This window comes from Salmo salar, chromosome 01 (assembly GCF_965601325.2).
Source record: "Salmo salar chromosome 01, fSalSal1, whole genome shotgun sequence".
Lineage (NCBI taxonomy): Eukaryota > Metazoa > Chordata > Actinopteri > Salmoniformes > Salmonidae > Salmo > Salmo salar.
This window is the reverse complement of record NC_138291.1, coordinates 154,595,165-154,614,385: the sequence shown is the minus strand read 5'-3', so window position 1 is coordinate 154,614,385 and position 19,221 is coordinate 154,595,165. Positions and strand designations below refer to the sequence as shown.

Sequence of the window (19,221 nt, the reverse complement as noted above, 5' to 3'; positions counted from 1 at the left end):
TAGTCCTGAAGCCACTCCTGCATTGTCCTGGCTGTGTGCTTAGGGTTGTTGTCCTGTTAGAAGTTGAACCTTCACCCCAATCTGAGGTCATGGGTGCTCTGGAGCAGGTTTTCATCAAGAATCTCTCTGTACTTTGCTCTGTTCATCTTTGCCTCGATCCTGACTAGTCTCTCAGTCCCTGCCGCTAAAAACATACCCACAGCATGATGCTGCCACCGCCATGCTTCACCATAGGGATGGTGCCAGGTTTCCTCCAGACGTGACGCTTGGCATTCAGGCCAAAGAGTTCAATCTTGGTTTCATCAGACCAGAAAATCTTATTTCTCATGGTCTGAGAGTCCTTTAGGTGCCTTTTGGCAAATGCCAAGAGGGCTGTCATGTGCCTTTTACTGAGGAGTGGCTTCCGTCTGGCCACTCTACCATAAATGCCTGATTGGTGGGGTGCTGCAGAGATGGTTGTCCTTCTGGAAGGTTCTCCTATCTCCACAGAGGAACTCTGGAACTCTGTCAGAGTGACCATCGGGTTCTTGGTCACCTCCCTGACTAACGCCCTTCTTCCCCAATTGCTCAGTTTGGCCAGGCGGCCAGCTCTAGGAAGAGTCTTGGTGGTTTCAAAGTTCTTCTATTTATGAATGATGGAGGCCACCATGTTCTTGGGGACCTTCGATTCTGCAGAATGTTTTTGGTACCCTTCCCCATATCTGTGCCTTGACAGAATCCTGTCTCGGAGCTCTAATTTGTAGGTGATCGAATAAACCCCCACTTCCTTCCATTCCGTTAGCAAACATGCAATCTGTGGAAAATAAAATCGATGACCTACGCGAAAGATTAAACGACCAACGGGACATTCAAAACTGTAATATCTCATGCATCACAGAGTCTTGGCTGAACGAGGACATTATCAACATACAGCTGGCTGGTTATACGCTGTATCGGCAGGATAGAACAGCGCCGTCTGGTAACACAAGAGGCGGCGGACTAGGTATATTTGTAAATAACAGCTGGTACACAATATCTAAGTATGTCTCGAGGTTTTGCCCGCCTGAGGTAGAGTATCTCATGATAAGCTGTAGGCTACACTATCTACCTAGAGAGTTTTCATCTGTATTTTTCGTAGCTGTCTACATACCACCACAGACTGATGCTGGCACTAAGACCACAATGAATGAGATGTATTCCGTCATAAGCAAACGCTCACCCAGAGGCGGCGCTTCTAGTAGCCGGGACTTTAATGCAGGGAAACTTAAATCCGTCTTACCAAATTTCTATCAGCATGTTAAATGTGCAACCAGAGGGAAAAAACTCTGGACCACCTTTACTCCACACACAGAGACGCATACAAAGCTCTCCCTTGCCCTCCATTTGGCAAATCTGATAATTCTATCCTGATTCCTGCTTACAAACTAAAATTAATGCAGAAAGCACCAATGACTCGATCAATAAAAAAGTGGTCAGATGAAGCAGATGCTACGCTACATGACTGTTTTGCCAGCACAGACTGGAATATGCTCCGGGATTCCTCTGATGGCATTGAGGAGTACACCACATCAGTCATTGGCTTCATCAATAAGTGCATCGATGACATCGTCCCGACAGTGACTGTACGTACATACCCCAACCAGAAGCCATGGATTACATGCAACATCTGCACTGAGCTAAAGGCTAGAGCTGGCGCTTTCAAGGAGCGGGACTCTAACCTGTAAGCTTATAAGAAATCCGCTATGCCCTCCGACGAATCATCAAACAGGCAAAGCGCCAATACAGGACTAAGATCGAATCGTACTACACCGGCTCTGATGCTTGTCGGATGTGGCAGGGCTGGCAAATCATTACAGACTACAAAGCAAACCACAGCCGAGAGCTGCCCAGTGACACATGCCTACCAGACGAGCTAAACTACTTCAATGCTCGCTTCGCGGCAAATAACACTGAAACATGCATGAGTGCACCAGCTGTTCCGGAAGACTGTGTGATCACGCTCTCCACAGCCGATGTGAGTAAGACCTTAAAACAGGTGAACATTCACAAGGCCGCAGGGCCAGACGGATTACCAGGACATGTACTACGAGCATGCGCTGACCAACTGGCAAGTGTCTTCACTGACATTTTCAACCTCTCCCTGTCCGAGTCTCTAATACCAACATGTTTTAAGCACACCACAATAGTGCCTGTGCCCAAGAACACTAAGGTAACCTGCCTAAATGACTACCGACCCGTAGCACTCACGTCTGTAGCCATGAAGTACTTTGAAAGGCTGGTTATGGCTCACATCAACACCATTATCCCAGAAACCCAAGACCTACTCCAATTTGCATACCGCCCCAACAGGTTCACTGATGATGCAATCTCTATTGCATTCAACACTGCCCTTTCCCACCTGGATGAAAGGAACACCTACAGCTCAGCGTTCAACACCACAGTGCCCTCAAAGCTCATCAATAAGCTAAGGACTGTTAGGTTCTAATTTTGAGTAAATAACTCATGGACACTAGAGAAGCTTAACCAAGTTAAATTCTTCCCAAAGGGTCGATACAGCTGTAATTCAGACAAAAAAACATTTCACACAAGCACTGATATTTAACCCTTTCTCCAAGGCTGAGTCTCCTTCTCCACAACTGAACAACCAATGCATCTCTGTTGCTAGACAGAACCTTACTGATATCTGTTCTTCCTCACTTCATCTATCCTGACCTCTACCCCAAAGTGCTCACTTCTCCCCAACTCAAGGCTGTCATGGTTATTGATATCAGACTGTCTCTTCTCCTCCTAGAGAATCCCTGATGGCTAACAATAACATATCCTGACATAATGTAAACGTTATACATTACCCTCTGTCCCTCAGTGACATTGTTAGTTTCTAAGATCTCCACACGTCTCACAATATCAATGCCTGTCACATGTAATCGTTTCCCTGCACTCAACACGTTCCAAGCTTAGTTGCACAGTCTATATACCTTCCTAGCTATAACCCTTAACTTAACTAACTCTAAATCTTAGCACTCCATCAGTGACATGAATAGGTATATTTTCATATTCTCAGAACCCAACAGGACCCTGGAACTAAACACCTCCCTCTGTAACAGGACCCTGGACTCCTGACGGGCCGCCCCCAGGTGGTAAGGATAGGTAACAACACATCCACCACGCTGATCCTCAACACAGGGGCCCCTCAGGGGTGCGTGCTCAGTCCCCTCATGTACTCCCTGTTCACTCATGACTGCACGGCCAGGCACGACTCCAACACCATCATTAAGTTTGCCGATGACACAACAGTGGTAGGCCTGATCATCAACGATGAGACAGCCTATAGGGAGAAGGTCAGAGACCTGGCCGTGTGGTGCCAGGACAACAACCTCTCCCTCAACGTGATCAAGACAAAGGAGATGATTGTAGACGACAGGAAAAGAGGACTGAGCACACCCCCATTCTCATTGACGGGGCTGTAGTGGAGCAGGTTGAGAGCTTCAAGATCCTTGGTGTCCACATCACCAACAAACTAACATGGTCCAAGCACACCAAGACAGTCGTGAAGAGGGCACGACAAAACCTATTCCCCCTCAGGAGACTGAAAAGATTTGGAATGGGTCCTCAGATCCTCAAAAGGTTCTACAGCTGCACCATCAAGAGCATCCTGACTGGTTGCATCACTGCCTGGTATGGCAACTGCTCGGCCTCCGACCGCAAGGCACTACAGAGGATAGTGCATACGGCCCAGTACATCACTGGGGCCAAGCTTCCTGCCGACCAGGACCTCTACACCAGGCGGTGTCAGAGGAAGGCCCTAAAAATTGTCAAAGACTCCATCCACCCTAATCATAGATTGTTCTCTCTGCTACCGCATGGCAGGTGGTACTGGAGCGCCAAGTCTAGGTCCAAGAGGCTTCTAAACAGCTTCTACCCCAAGCCATAAGACTCCTGAACATCTATCAAATGGTTACCCCCAAAAAATGTACAAATATATTATTAACGCAACTCATGAAATGGTCATTATTTACTTTGAGCTGAAAAGCAGCAATATATTTTGCTAACAAAAAAGTCAACACAGAATAACGTAATACTCATTCATACAAACGTTGACACATTTGCACCATTTGATTTTCTTTCCTGGTTAGCAATGTTTTTAACGTTTAACCAACATTCGTGCAATAACCTGTTGGTAAAACCTCCCTATCCTCTCCTATTTAGTTTCACTTTCCCTCTATCCATTATTTCAATTCCAACCAGACAGACAGACACTCCCTCTCTTCTGCCTGTCCTCTAAGCCTTCTCAAAATAACATACAGTATATTATGTTCCTGCACCTCACGCTTGTTTCGTTCTTTCTCTCTACCTCGTTTCTATTTTTCATCGCTCCTAATGTGCAGCCAACGCCCAGTTTCTGCAGTGCTGCGCAATCTCTCTCCTTCCAAAAACTCTCTGCACCCCTCCCTTTCCCAAACTCTCTAACAACACCCCTCCTTTCCCCTCTGTCTGTCTGCAATGATGGGGAGGATGGAAGAGAGGAGACAAGAGTTTCACTGTGTCCTTCAGTAGCTCAATGCTGCGGTGCACTTAAGTTATACAAAAATATATACATAGTAAGTCTACCTTGCAGATTTTGGGTTATTCAAAACCTTTGTTAGTCACTTGCCTATACCCTCAGTCAGTAACTCACAATTACTTACCTAAAGACTAACAACTCACAAACTCACTCACTCATCTGAACATTCGCTAACTGATCTAACCACTTGCTCTCTCACTAATCCACTCCTTCACCTATAGACTTAACAACCCCAGCCCTCCCACACAATGTCTGTGGCCAGCCATCATTCTTAGCTCTTTAATGTGATGTAATATCAAACTAGTCTGGAAAGGGTAGAATAATAAGCCTGGGAAGAGGCCATGCTTAAATTGCCTCAGCGAGGAGGATGGAGCCATCAAGAGAGGAGGAACAGATTTGGAGTTATTACAGGAGCAATGATAAAAAGGTATCCACTCCACGCCTTCAAAGCCAGCAGACTTCAGAGGCCTTGGTCCGTGACTGAGAGCTCTGTAGAGTAGATCTATCCCAGGATGCACGTCTGTGTGTCTGCACATCTAACTAATGGCAGAGAGCAGCAGCAGAGACTCTTCAGAACAAGGGAAATAGGAGATTTACAGAGGTATACCATTATGTTGAATTTAATGTCATACTCATCTGGGATTACAGATCATATTTTTGGGCACATATGCACCAGAGAAGTCAGCAAGGGGTTAGGTTTGATATCCCATCATGCCCTATTTGTTCTATCCTTAAGTGTCAATCAGGTCCAATTGATAAAAGATACCTCAGATACATTCCGGCTTAATCTATGGAACAATGTAGTCCCCGATTGCAGAATCACTGCAAAGTAAACACATTTACGGTAATGTACCTCTTGTAAAAAGGCAACTCGATGCGTATTGATCTGCAGGCAACGATGTGGGCCTTGTACTCAAGTGCTCTGGAGCTGTTCTGGGGAGGCAGGGTAATCTAACCCTCAGAGGTCAGCACATTTCCTGGCAGGACCAGGGAGAAGCCACTCGATAACAGGCACTGCCACTCTGCAACGCGGGCCCATACTGGGTCCAAGAAAATCTTATTTAACCCTGCAAGCCCCTGACACTTTGGATGGATGGTTTTCTCATAAACTGTGGGGGTGATGACGGTGTACCAGACTCATACATATGGATAACAGCCCTCACTAAAAATGCTTTAACAATGAAAAAGGAAACAGGATTGCAGAATCCCAGCGCATGGCGATAGTTCTCTCATCAGCATTTCAAACAGAAAGAGAGAAAGCTTGCATTATTCTTCTCCTTGACAGGAAGCAGCACTGCAGTATTGAGATCTTGGCTTCGACAGGGGTGACTCAGATAAATTCTGAGCGTCTGCCAAGGGCTTTTTGCCCCCAAGCACTTTGACACTCACAGTGGCAACACCACGGCCAGACTGTAATGATTAATGGCTCCTAAAGGACAAGTGGTCAAGAGCGGCACCAGAGTTAAAGGAACACTGAGATTATTTCTTTGAGTTAGGGGAAAGGGGATACCTAATTGTTGTTGGGGGTTTACCGCCTTGCTCAAGGAAAGAACAGCATACTTTTCCACCTTGCCGGCTCAGGGATTCAAACAGTGACCTTTCGGTTACTGGCCCAACGCTCTGCTGCCTCAGTTAAAACACTAATTTCCCAGATGGCAATGCAAATGAACCTAACATCAATTCAGTAATTTATGAATTTCCATCAATTCTGCAGATAAACTGAACCAAGCTTAAACAATATGTTGGAAAGCAATGGATGATGGCAGCAAGAACCCATAGAGCTGAACTAATGGCCAAAATATTTGTGTTGGCTCATTCCTATGCTGGTGGATTCTCCCATCACTTGGCACATTCATTTTCAAATTTGGCAATATTTTGTAGGCCTATATGTTGTATTTGTATGTTTTGTTGGATGTTGTATATGGCGGCATTTGTTACAGCAAATGTTATTTAATTGTTTTGTAATAGGCGATGTGTCCTACCTCTGACAGACTGTTTGTAGCCTACTCTTCATGATGTTAGTGCCACCTAGAGCTATAGTGTTGAATAACCTGAAAAATAAACACTAATGTTGGACTATTCAGGGATGGGCAAAAATGACAAAATACAACACAAAATACAATTACAAAATACCATAAAGATCAATGTATGAAAATAAACAACAAAAAATACAGAAATACATTTGCAAGTATCTGGCCAGAACAGCAACAACATTCTCAGGAACGGTTACAGAAACGTTTTACTTGCTGTGATATGTTTAAGCAATAATGCACAAGGGGGTGTGGTATTTGGCCAATATACCACGGCTAAGGGCTGTTCTTTTGCACGACGCATCACGGAGTGCCAGGACACAACCCTTAGCCGTGGTAAATTGGCCATATACCACAAACCCCCGAGGCACCTTATTGCGATTATAAACTGGTTACCAACGTAATTAGAGCAGTAAAAAGAAATGTTTTGTCATACCCATGGTATACGGTGTGATATACCACGGCTGTCAGCCAATCAGCATTCAGGGCTCAAACCACCTAGTTTATAATGTTGTTTATCTACCTTAGTTGAAGTAAGTCACTCTGGGTAAGAGTGTCTGCTAAATGACCATAATGTTACTGTATATGTGAAAATTAACATACCAAAATGAACTGCAAAGCATACTGGGTATTATTACTGGCATTGCTTCGGGGCAGAGCTCATTAGAATAATACTCAGATTGCGTTGCAATTGTTCATTTTTGCATATAGATCAGGGGAGGCTGGTGGGAAGAGCTATAGGAGACATGCTCATTGTAATGGCTGGAATGGAATACATGGAATTGAGTCAAACATGTGGTTTCCATATGTTTGATACGTTTAATGTATTTAATTCCAGCCATTACAATGAGCCCGTCCTTCTATAGCTCCCCCACCAGCCTCCTCTGATATACATGTATATTTAGTTCATTTAGCAGACGTTCTTATCACACCATAGTGCCATCAGACTTCTGATACCAATGCAGGGTGAAAGGGGTCACAAAATGGTTAAAATATATATATTTTTAAATACAAATTACAGCTCTCGAAAGTATCTTGTTACAAAATACATTGGAGTTCAGCCCAGTGTAATATAAATGACAAAATACTCAGAAGTAACTGAAATACCTAATTCAAATACATGTAACAGACATACTGCCCATCTCTGACTATGTGAGCAGTACTCCTCATAACAGTATCCAATGGTTAAATAAAATCCATAACTTTTTTGGTGCAGACATTTTGCTCACCTTTTCTCGTGGTGGCAGTAGCATAAATCGAACACATAGCAAGTTACAGTATACATGGGAAATATCACTTTTTAGTCGATGGTGTACAGTAATTAGAAAAAAGTAGCTACTTTGACCATCGATTGAAGATTAATGCTTAGAATTTTGTACAGGCGTTAACGAGGCAACTATGTTGGGTCCTCACAGCGTCAACGTTTACGTGAGTAAAGCACAGCGAGGAAGTAAAAGTGTGAGTATGCACACAATAAACATATGTCCCTTCCACATTAGTCCTGAATTTCTATATTTGTTTGTCTGAAAGTGAATGCGAGCACATCTAGCACGTTTTCAGTTTGCTAGCTTGTCAGGAAGCTAAGCAAACGGTTCCATAAATATACTTTTAGCTTGGGATTGCTAGACTTTTAGCTAACGGCTAACTTAGCTAAGTCAACTTTACCTGAAAGGAATAGGACTTATCATGTTGCAATAAAGGGCTCTGGCCTAGTCATATGTTACTGACATCTAAACTGCTCTGGCCTAACTAACCTAATGTGACTGAAATCTGTTTTGTTGTGCAGGTGAAGATGGGCCGCTCCTCCAAAGACAAACGGGATATCTACTACCGTCTTGCCAAGGAGGAGGGCTGGAGGGCCAGGAGCGCCTTCAAACTACTGCAGCTGGATGAGGAGTTTGGCCTGTTCAAAGGCAAGAAGGCCCCCTGGGTTAATTTTTCTGGCCATGGTTGTTTTACCCTAGGTCAACATCAGACATCAATGGCTTATGTTATTCAGTATGGCCGTTGTAAAATATAACATTATGTCAAAGGAAAGGAAAAAGGGAGATGAGTTTGATCATCCATTTCTGATGTTACTTGTCTATGACATTGACATCCATTTCTCCCTCCCAGGTGTAAAAAGGGCAGTCGACCTCTGTGCTGCCCCAGGCAGCTGGAGCCAGGTCCTGAGCCGTAAACTCAGGTTGGTTTCAATCTCTTTCCTTTCCTTGGCTCCCTAGTGGCGCAGTGGTCTAAGGCACTGCATCTCAGTGCCAAGAGGTGTCACTACAGTCCCTGGTTCGAATCCGGGCTGTATCACATCTGTCCATGATTGGGAGTCGCATAGAGCGGCGCACAATTGGCCCAGTGTCGTCCGGGGTAGGCCGTCATTGTAAATAAGAACTTGTTCTTAACTGACTTGCCTAGTTAAATAAATTCTACTCGAAGCATAGTTGGAATATTGTGCATAACACTAATATAGTGTGCATAACACTAATCTTGTAAATTTATCTGACGGTTTGACAGAGGAAAGGAGGAGAAGAGTGAAGAGGTAAAGATAGTGGCAGTGGACCTGCAGGCCATGGCTCCTCTCCCTGGGGTGACACAGATCCAGGGGGACATCACCAAGGTAACTGGGACATGTCTGTCCTGTCCCACATGGACTAATAGAGAAACTATTATACCAACACTATTCTGGAACACTGAATTCGTTGCAGTATTGGCCTGATTTCTTTCAGAGAAGGAAGTGCAAGTCATCAAGGGCAGAGGAAAGGGGATCAAATCAAATCAAATGTATTTGTCACATACACATGGTTAGCAGGTGTTAAAGCAAGTGTAGCGAAATGCTTGTGCTTCTAGTTCCGACCATGCAGTAATATCTAACAAGTTATCTACCAATTCCACAACAACTACCTTGTACACACAAGTGTAAAGGAATGAATACGAATATGTACATAAAAATATATAAATGAGTGATGGCTGAACGGCATAGGCAAGATTTAATAGATGGTATGGAGTACAGTATATACATATGAGATGAGTATTGTAGGGTATGAAAACATATAAAGCAGCATTGTTAAAGGTGGCTAGTGATACGTTACATCAGGATGGCAAGATGCAGTAGATGGTATAGAGTACAGTATATACATATAAGATGAATAATGTAGGTTATGTAAACATTATCTAATATAAATAATATAAAGTGGCAAGTGATAAATTGACTACATCAATTTTCCCATTTTTAAAGTGGCTTGAGTTGAGTCAGTATGTTGGCAGCAGCCACTCAATGTTAGTGATGGCTGTTTAACAGTCTGATGGCCTTGAGATAGAAGCTGTTTTTCAGTCTCTCGGTTCCAGCTTTGATGCACCTGTACTGACCTCGCCTTCTGGATGTTAGCGGGGTGAACAGACAGTGGCTCGGGTGGTTGCTGTCCTTGATGATCTTTTTGGCCTTCCTGTGACATCGGGTGGTGTAGGTGTCCTGGAGGGCAGGTAGTTTGCACCCGGTGATGCGTTGTGCAGACCTCACTACCCTCTGGAGAGCCTTCCGGTTATGGGCGGAGCAGCTGCCGTACCAGGCGGTGATACAGCCCGACAGGATGCTCTCGATTGTGCATCTAAAAGTTTGTGTGTTTTTGGTGACAAGCCGAATTTCTTCAGCCTCCTGAGGTTGAAGAGGCGCTGCTGCATCTTCTTCACCACGCTGTCTGTGTAGGTGGACCATTTCAGTTTGTCCGTGATGTGTACGCCGAGGAACTTAAAACTCTCCACCCTCTCCACTACTGTCCCGTCAATGTAGATAGGGGGCTGCTCTCTCTGCTGTTTCCTGAAGTCCACGATCATCTCTTTTGTTTTGTTGACATTGAGTGCGAGGTTATTTTCCTGACACCACACTCCGAGGGCCCTCACCTCCCTGTAGGCCGTCTCGTCGTTGTTGGTAATCAAGCCTACCACTGTAGTGTCGTCTGCAAACTTGATGATTGAGTTGGATAGTAAGTGTTTGGTTTGGAATGTAGACATTGTATGGATCAGGTTCTCAAACTGTATTTCAACAATGCTGGCGGGTCAAATATATCTATTGCTTTTAGATCTCCACTGCCCTGGAGATAATCAGGCATTTTGAAGGACAGCCTGCAGACCTGGTAGTGTGTGATGGAGCCCCAGACGGTGAGTGTGAGAGTGTTCTCTTCCCTCTGGTTTCAGTTTTGTTTGTGTCCTCTTGCATTTAGTTCCATACTCTTCTCTTAGTTGCCACTGTGGGGTTTGTTGTCTTTTCTTCATTGCACTATATGCGTATGGCTCTTCCTTATTGGTCATTTTCTGGCTTGTCTACATAGTGACAGGACTCCATGATGTGGATGAGTACATCCAAGCTCAGCTCCTATTGGCTGTGAGTATCACACTGCAACACTGTAATATTGAGTTGAATCCCAAATGGCTGATCAGTTATCTTTGTTTATCCTTTATAATCAATTTCTAAATATCCCGTCTCAGGCCCTAAACATTACAACACACGTCCTGAAACCTGGAGGAACATTTGTTGCAAAGGTAGGTTGTATGTTGGATGAGGACTTGTTTGTATTTATTAGGGATCCCCATTAATTACTGCCAAGGCAGCAGTTTCTCTTCCTGGGGTCCAAACACATTAAGGCACTTACATCAGACATAAAACAAAAGATAAAACAGTACATCATATAACATTATTACACCACTACATATTAGAGGTCGACCGATTAATCGCCATGATTGATTAATTAGGGCCGATTTCAAGTTTTCATAACAATCGGCAATCGACATTTTTGGATGCCGATTACTTGCGCTCCACGAGGAGACTGCGTGGCAGGCTGACCACCTGTTACACGAGTGCAGCAAGGAGCCACGGTAAGGTGCTAGCTAGCATTAAACTTATCTTGTAAAAAACAATCAATCTTCACATAATCACTAGTTAACTACACATGGTTGATTATATTACTAGGTTAACTAGCTCGTCCTGCGTTGCATATAATCAATGCGGTGCCTGTTAATTTATCATTGAATCACAGCCTACTTCGCCAAACGGGTGATGATTTAACAAAAGCGCAGTCGAGCAAAAAGCACATTCGTTGCACGAATGTACCTAACCATAAACATCAATGCCTTTCTTAAAATCAATACACAGAAGTATATTTTTTAAAACCTGTATATTTAGTTTTAAAAAATCATGTTAGCAGGCAATATTAACTAGGGAAATTGTGTCACTTCTCTTGCGTTCATTGCACGCAGAGTCAGGGTATATGCCACGGTTTGGGCCGACCTGGCTCGTTGCGAACTAATTTGCCAGAATTTTACATAATTATGACATAACATTGAAGGTTGTGCAATGTAACAGCAATATTTAGACTTAGGGTTGCCACCCGTTCGATAAAATACGGAACGGTTCCGTATTTCACTGAAAGAATAAACGTTTTGTTTTCGAAATTATAGTTTCTGTATTTCACCATGTTAATGAACAAAGGCTCGTATTTCTGTGTTTGTTATATTATAATTAAGTCTCTGATTTGATATTTGATAGAGCAGTCTGACTGAGCGGTGGTAGGCAGCAGCAGGCTCGTAAGCATTCATTCAAACTTTACTGCATTTGCCAGCAGCTCTTAGCAATGCTTGAATCACAGCGGTGTTTATGACTTCAAGCCTATCAACTCCTGAGATTAGGCTGGCAATTCTAAAGTGCCTATTAGAACATCCAATAGTCAAAGGTATATGAAATACAAATGGTATAGAGAGAAATAGTCGACACGTCATAATTCCTATAAGAACTACAACCTAAAACTTCTTAACTGGGAATATTGAAGAACTGGGAATATTGAACCACCAGCTTTCATATGTTCTGAGCAAGGAACTTAAACGTTAGCTTTTTAACGTGGCACATATTGCACTTTTACTTTCTTCTCCATCACTCTTTTTGCATTATTTAAACCAAATTGAGCATGTTTCATTATTTATTTGAGACTAAATATATTTTATTTATATTTTATATTAAGTTAAAATAAGTGTTCATTCAGTATTGTTGCAATTGTCATTATTACAAATATATATTAATATATATACAAACCGGCCGATTAATCGGTATCGGAATTTTTTTGGTCATCCAATAATCAGTATCGGTGTTGAATAATCATAATCGGTCGACCTCTACTACATATCTACAATACAAAATGAATAATACCAACACTATTACAATGTATGTGTGTGTTGATGTAACAAGTTCTGCACTTATTTTTTTTAAATTGTGGAGGGAAATGAGCTAAGAAGCCTATGTCATGTGGAAGTTATCTTATGCTGTGGTTACTGTGTAGATATTCCGGGGGAAGGACGTGACCCTCCTGTACTCCCAGCTTAAGATATTCTTCAGTAGTGTGACCTGTGCCAAGCCCCGGAGCAGCAGGAATTCCAGCATAGGTGAGCTGGAGACCACAGCTGACACTGGTCACACACCGGATCATAGATGGTTTCCATTCAAATGCCTGGTTTTGACCGAAGGGTTGAAGGATTAAGTAGGCGATGGGCTGCTTGAGACTAATATTAGTTTGTTTCTCTCACTTCTACAGAGGCATTTGTGATGTGTCAGAATTACTCTCCTCCAGTAGGATATGTGCCCAACATGTCCAATCCTCTACTGGATCACTCATATGGTAACAACACAGTAATGCTTTCTATGTTCCTCATGTTTCAACTCCATATAATACTGTCATGTTATACACTGGTACTCAAGTTGGTTTCTGTCTGTTTCAGATGTAGATTTTAACCAGCTGGAGGGACCGAACAGAATCATAGTTCCTTTCTTGGCCTGTGGAGACCTGAGTGCCTTTGACTCGGACCAGACCTACCCTCTCCAGGTATTTATATTCAGATACATGTCTCTGCTGATACATGTATTGTAGACCAATGTTTTTCTTTACTAGTCTCAAAGCTGTTACTCCATAGATAAGATACTTCATATTATGTCTGATCCCAATTAGTCGACTGGTCGATTGTTTGGTCGTTAGGCTGTTGGTCGACAGAGATTGTTTTAGTCGAGCAGTAACAAATATATACATACACACACTACCTTTCAAATGTTTGGGGTCACCTAGAAATGTCCTTGTTTTTTAAATAATATATATATTTGGTCCTTTAAAATAACATCAAATTTATGTTATTTTTTATTTTAACCCGCAAAACACCAGTCTCAACGTCAACAGTGAAGAGGCAACTCTGGGATGCTGGCCTTCTAGGCAGAGTTGCAAAGAAAAAGCCATATCTCAGACTGGCAAGTAATAAGAAAAGATTAAGATGGGCAAAAGAACACAGACATTGGACAGAGGAACTCTGCCTAGAAGGCCAGCATCCCGGAGTCGCCTCTTCTCGGTTCCCTCTAATGTACTTGTCCTCTTGCTCAGTTTTGCACCGGGGCCTCCCACTCCTCTTTCTATTCTGGTTAGTGCCAGTTTGCTCTGTTCTGTGAAGGGAGTAGTACACAGCGTTGTATGAGATCTTCAGTTTCTTGGCAGTTTCTTGGCAATTTCTTGCATGGAATAGCCTTCATTTCTCAGAACAAGAATAGACTGACGAGTTTCAGAAGAAAATGATTTGTTTCTGGCCATTTTGAGCCTGTAATCGAACCCACAAATGCTGATGCTCCAGATACACAACTAGTCTAAAGAAGGCCAGTTTTATTGCTTCTTTAATCATAACAGTTTTCAGCTGTGCTAACATAATTGCAAAATAGTTTTCGATTGGTCAATTAGCCTTTTAAAATGATAAACTTGGATTAGCTAACACAACGTGCCATTGGAACACAGGAGTGATGGTTGCTGATAATGAGCCTCTGTACGCCTATGTAGATATTGCATTAAAAATCTGCTGTTTCCAGCTACAATGTCTACACTGTATTTCTGATCAATTTGATGCTATTTTAATGTACAGAAAATGTGCCTTTCTTACAAAAACAAGGACATTTCTAAGTGACCCCAAACGTTTGAACGGTAGTGTACATACATACATACAGTGGGGGAAAAAAGTATTTGATTCCCCTGCTGATTTTGTGCGTTTGCCCACTTACAAAGAAATGATCAGTCTATAATTTTAATGGTAGGTTTATTTGAACAGTGAGAGACAGAATAACAACAAAAAAATCCAGAAAAATGCATGTCAAATGTTATAAATTGATTTGCATTTTAATGAGGGAAATAAGTATTTGACCCCTCTGCAAAACATGACTTAGTACTTGGTGGCAAAACCCTTGTTGCCAATCACAGAGGTCAGATGTTTCTTGTAGTTGGCTACCAGGTTTGCACACATCTCAGGAGGGATTTTGTCCCACTCCTCTTTGCAGATCTTCTCCAAGTCATTAAGGTTTCAAGGCTGACGTTTGGCAACTCGAACCTTCAGCTCCCTCCACAGATTTTCTATGGGATTAAGGTCTGGAGACTAGCTAGGCCACTCCAGGACCTTAATGTGCTTCTTCTTGAGCCACTCCTTTGTTGCCTTGGCCGTGTGTTTTGGGTCATTGTCATGCTGGAATACCCATCCACGACCCATTTTCAATGCCCTGGCTGAGGGAAGGAGGTTCTCACCCAAGATTTGACAGTACATGGCCCCATCCATCGTCCCTTTGATGCGGTGAAGTTGTCCTGTCCCCTTAGCAGAAAAACACCCCCAAAGCATAATGTTTCCACCTCCATGTTTGATGGTGGGGATGGTGTTCTTGGGGTCATAGGCAGCATTCCTCCTCCTCCAAACACGGCGAGTTGAGTTGATGCCAAAGAGCTCCATTTTGGTCTCATCTGACAACACTTTCATCCAGTTGTCCTCTGAATCATTCAGATGTTCATTGGCAAACTTCAGACGGGCATGTATATGTGCTTTCTTGAGCAGGGGGACCTTGCGGGCACTGCAGGATTTCAGTCCTTCACGGTGTAGTGTGTTACCAATTGTTTTCTTGGTGACTATGGTCCAGCTGCCTTGAGATCATTGACAAGATCCTCCCGTGTAGTTCTGGGCTGATTCCTCACCGTTCTCATGATCATTACAACTCCATGAGGTGAGATCTTGCATGGAGCCCCAGGCCGAGGGAGATTGACAGTTCTTTTGTGTTTCTTCCATTTGCAAATAATTGCACCAAATGTTGTCACCTTCTCACCAAGCTGCTTGGCGATGGTCTTGTAGCCCATTCCAGCCTTGTGTAGGTCTACATTCTTGTCCCTGACATCCTTGGAGAGCTCTTTGGTCTTGGCCATGGTGGAGAGTTTGGAATCTGATTGATTAATTGCTTCTGTGGACAGGTGTCTTTTATACAGGTAACAAGCTGAGATTAGGAGCACTCCCTTTAAGAGTGTGCTCCTAATCTCAGCTCGTTACCTGTATAAAAGACACCTGGGAGCCAGAAATCTTTCTGATTGAGAGGGTGTCAAATACTTTTTTCCCTCATTAAAATGCAAATCAATTTATAACATTTTTGACATGTGTTTTTCTGGATTTTTTTATTGTTATTCTGTCTTTCACTGTTCAAATAAACCTACCATTAAAATTATAGACTGATCATTTCTTTGTCAGTGGGCAAACGTACAAAATCAGCAGGGGATCAAATACTTTTTTCCCTCACTGTATCACCAGTAGTACATTTACTGTTAATTCCTATAATTTCTAATCTACAATGTTTGTTACTTTGGTTACGTACATTTCTTTTAATGAAGGACGAGCACGCATAGAAGTAGGCCTATAGCCTACCTGTGTCCATTTGGGGATCTGATAGTATTTCTGCTTATTGCACCACCCTTAATGACCTGTGGAGCTTCTCAAAGTAATGTTTTATTCACCTCAAACAGCAAGCAAACAATGTCTGTTTTTACATCCATTGAGAATTACAATAGTTCCTCAATGTATTTGAAAAAATCTTTCTCGCTCTCTCCCTTTCGATAACCACTCAGCGTGAAATTGAAAAATGCCATGCTCTGATCCAGTGGAAACGTCATAAAATAGGCTTCTTATCATTGTTGGACTTGGACTGAAATAGGTTCCGGTACTCATTTTGGGTGCTGGTACAGTTTATATTTAGGTGCAAGAGCTCCACAAAACTTTTGAGCTAATATTCTATAAGAGGAACAGGAGCTCAAGCAGTATACAATTTGAGGTGCTGTACTCAGCTCTGGTGAGTTCCTGCCCAAGTCAAGCACGGCTTCTTATCCCTTGTGCAAATCGCCTACAGCTGTGTCAGTCCCGAGCTCACTGACGCGGGAAACTGAGAGCCCAGAATATTTTCAGCCGGACCCAAGTTAATAGTTGATACAATGTTGCAGACAGGCCATGTGTAGCCAATGTGATTTATACGATTTTTTTTTTTTTCTGGATATTTTCTAGCTGCTATGTTTTTATTTGTTGGCTTTATTTAGGCTATTTTTAGATAGTTTGCAATAGAAGTAACTTTTTAGGGTATTTCACGAAAATGTGCATATGAACCATAACTCGCACGCAGATCGGTAGAAATTGTAAGATAAATTAGCATTCCACATGAGAAAGGTTGCAGACTCCCCGTGTAGCCTATTACCGGCAACTTCAGGAGAGTAATAGCAGAATCTTCGAAAGCCAGCAGGAGTTGGAGGTGAATAGTTGGTTCAGGTTAAGGTTTTTGTCTTCTGGTTATCTAGATCTCTGGCGCCCTCTTGGGGCATCAAACTAATCTTAAAGCATCAGACAAGCTCAATGAATCTAGTTGATTTTATTACAGGGTAGCAATCGATTGGTCGAAAGAACAGGTGACTTTCAGTCAACCAACATTTGTTTTTGTCAGAGACAGCCTTACTTCATATTAAACTTTTGTGCTGTGCACATTAAACTTAATATAATTTTTCTTCATAGTTGGATGCCAGTAAGGAATACAAGTACACACCCCCCACCCAGCCCCCCATTCGCCCACCCTACCAGCAGGCCTGTCAACTACGCAAGAACAACCTATTGGCCAAGGAGGACTCCCCCTCTCTTCCATTGGATGAAGCCCTTTCAAATATGGACATTTCAACCAGTCAGGAAGAGTCATAGTGTGTTCAGTTTATTTAACGTTTTGCTACGTTGTGTGGCGGTTTGTACTGAACGACACGTTTACCCACAACGGAGCGCACAGTGCTTCAACGGTCTTTGTGGTATGTTTTCTCCCATTTGGTGGGAGGGTTGTGGCCTGATTAATATGGTTATGACCATTTGTAATTTCAAAACTTGTGCAGCACACCATACACAATCACCCTCTGGGCCACCATAATCACAACATTCTTCATCTGGTCGTTCAGAACAGCACCATGTCCATGGAACACTGAGCCCTGCTGAATGCGGCAATAGTTGTCTTCCCTAACAGAGAGAACTGGAATTTCATAGAGCAGAAAGAGAAAGAAAGAGGATATTTGGTTCAGAAAAGCCTTGAATGCAGAAAGACTGTGTATAGATTATTTTTGCCACATGTTTTACCAATCAATTTCAATTGTCATGTTATACTGTTATCGTGTTTTTATTCTGTATTTTCTGGTTTTACTTCTAAAATAAATAACATTTACTCCGGCACTCCCATGTGTTTCTGTTCTGTGATCTGCTTTCCAATGGCAAGTCACATAACCTGGTTCAAAAAGCACTTTCTGCTCCCTAGTCTTTGGCTAGACATTGAGATATGAATGAAGAAATAGGGACAACACATGGGTTCATGGTATTGCAGAGTAACAAAGTAAATCTCAAGAATCTGTGATTGGTAGTCCTACTGTACCAGTAATGTTTCCTCTAAACTGCGCCCCTCCTCCATGACTCCCTCGCAGAGGAAATGCCATGCAGCGCAGAGACGCAAGAGATTGAACTTCACTGAGTTCTCCCCATTAGTTTGCAATGTAGGCCTGCATTGAACACCGCATATATGCTACTGTAGTCTATATCATAGAAATCACAAGCTATTTCCATGTGAAAATGTTATGGGATTTGCTCCCTTGGTGTTGTTGGTAGGCCTACATTATGCTCAAATAGTCACAATAGCCTATTGGCTACTGTCTAAAACTGTAAGGGTGCAGCCTCAGTGTTCACTGTAAACGTGCTGGAAGTTGCACAAAATTCTCACAATGTTCAAGTTTCCGCTCACAAAACCAAAAATGTGCTCAGTGCCTGAAAAAATTCAAGGGAACATTGCCTAACAGTGGACCTGGTAGATGGGGCAAAACACATGGTTTGGAGAGACAAACAAGAGGATGGTAAATCAGATATTCTGTAACCATTTAGTTGGCAATTACTTTTCGTTCTCCGTTTGCGCTACATTAACATTATTTAGCAGACACTTATCCAGAGTGGCATAGAGTAGTGAGTGCATACATTTTCAAATGTTCTTTGTCCATACTGGTCCCCGTGGAAATTCAAATCCTCCCCCCTGGTGTTGCAAGCGCCATGCTCTACCAACTAAGCCACACAGGACACTTGTAGCTGAGCATCAACCAGCTTGTATTTCCTGTTGCTATTCAGGTCAGCACATAAGGGACCACACTAGGGTTACTGATCATTCACACACATGCCTAATTCCAGAGACGAGAACACAAGTCAAGACCAACCACAACCGAAGGGCTTTGAATATATATAGAGGTGGAAGGTTAAAGTATGGAACTGCGGTCATAAGCTAGGGCTAGATGAGCC

The 19,221-nt window shown here is 42.8% G+C and overlaps 1 protein-coding gene across 1 annotated transcript; it reads left to right on the top strand.

The window, feature by feature from the left end:
* Positions 1 to 7,820: 7,820 nt before the first annotated feature.
* On the top strand, positions 7,821 to 18,120 carry LOC106566467 (tRNA (cytidine(32)/guanosine(34)-2'-O)-methyltransferase). Its single transcript, XM_082955383.1, has 11 exons — positions 7,821 to 8,028; positions 8,357 to 8,483; positions 8,686 to 8,755; positions 9,079 to 9,181; positions 10,641 to 10,719; positions 10,890 to 10,942; positions 11,047 to 11,100; positions 12,888 to 12,990; positions 13,140 to 13,223; positions 13,324 to 13,427; positions 17,428 to 18,120. The coding sequence occupies exons 1-11, from the start codon at positions 7,969 to 7,971 to the stop codon at positions 17,605 to 17,607; spliced, it is 1,017 nt and encodes a 338-aa protein (XP_082811509.1). The 5' UTR covers positions 7,821 to 7,968; the 3' UTR covers positions 17,608 to 18,120.
* The last annotated feature ends 1,101 nt before the right edge of the window (positions 18,121 to 19,221 follow it).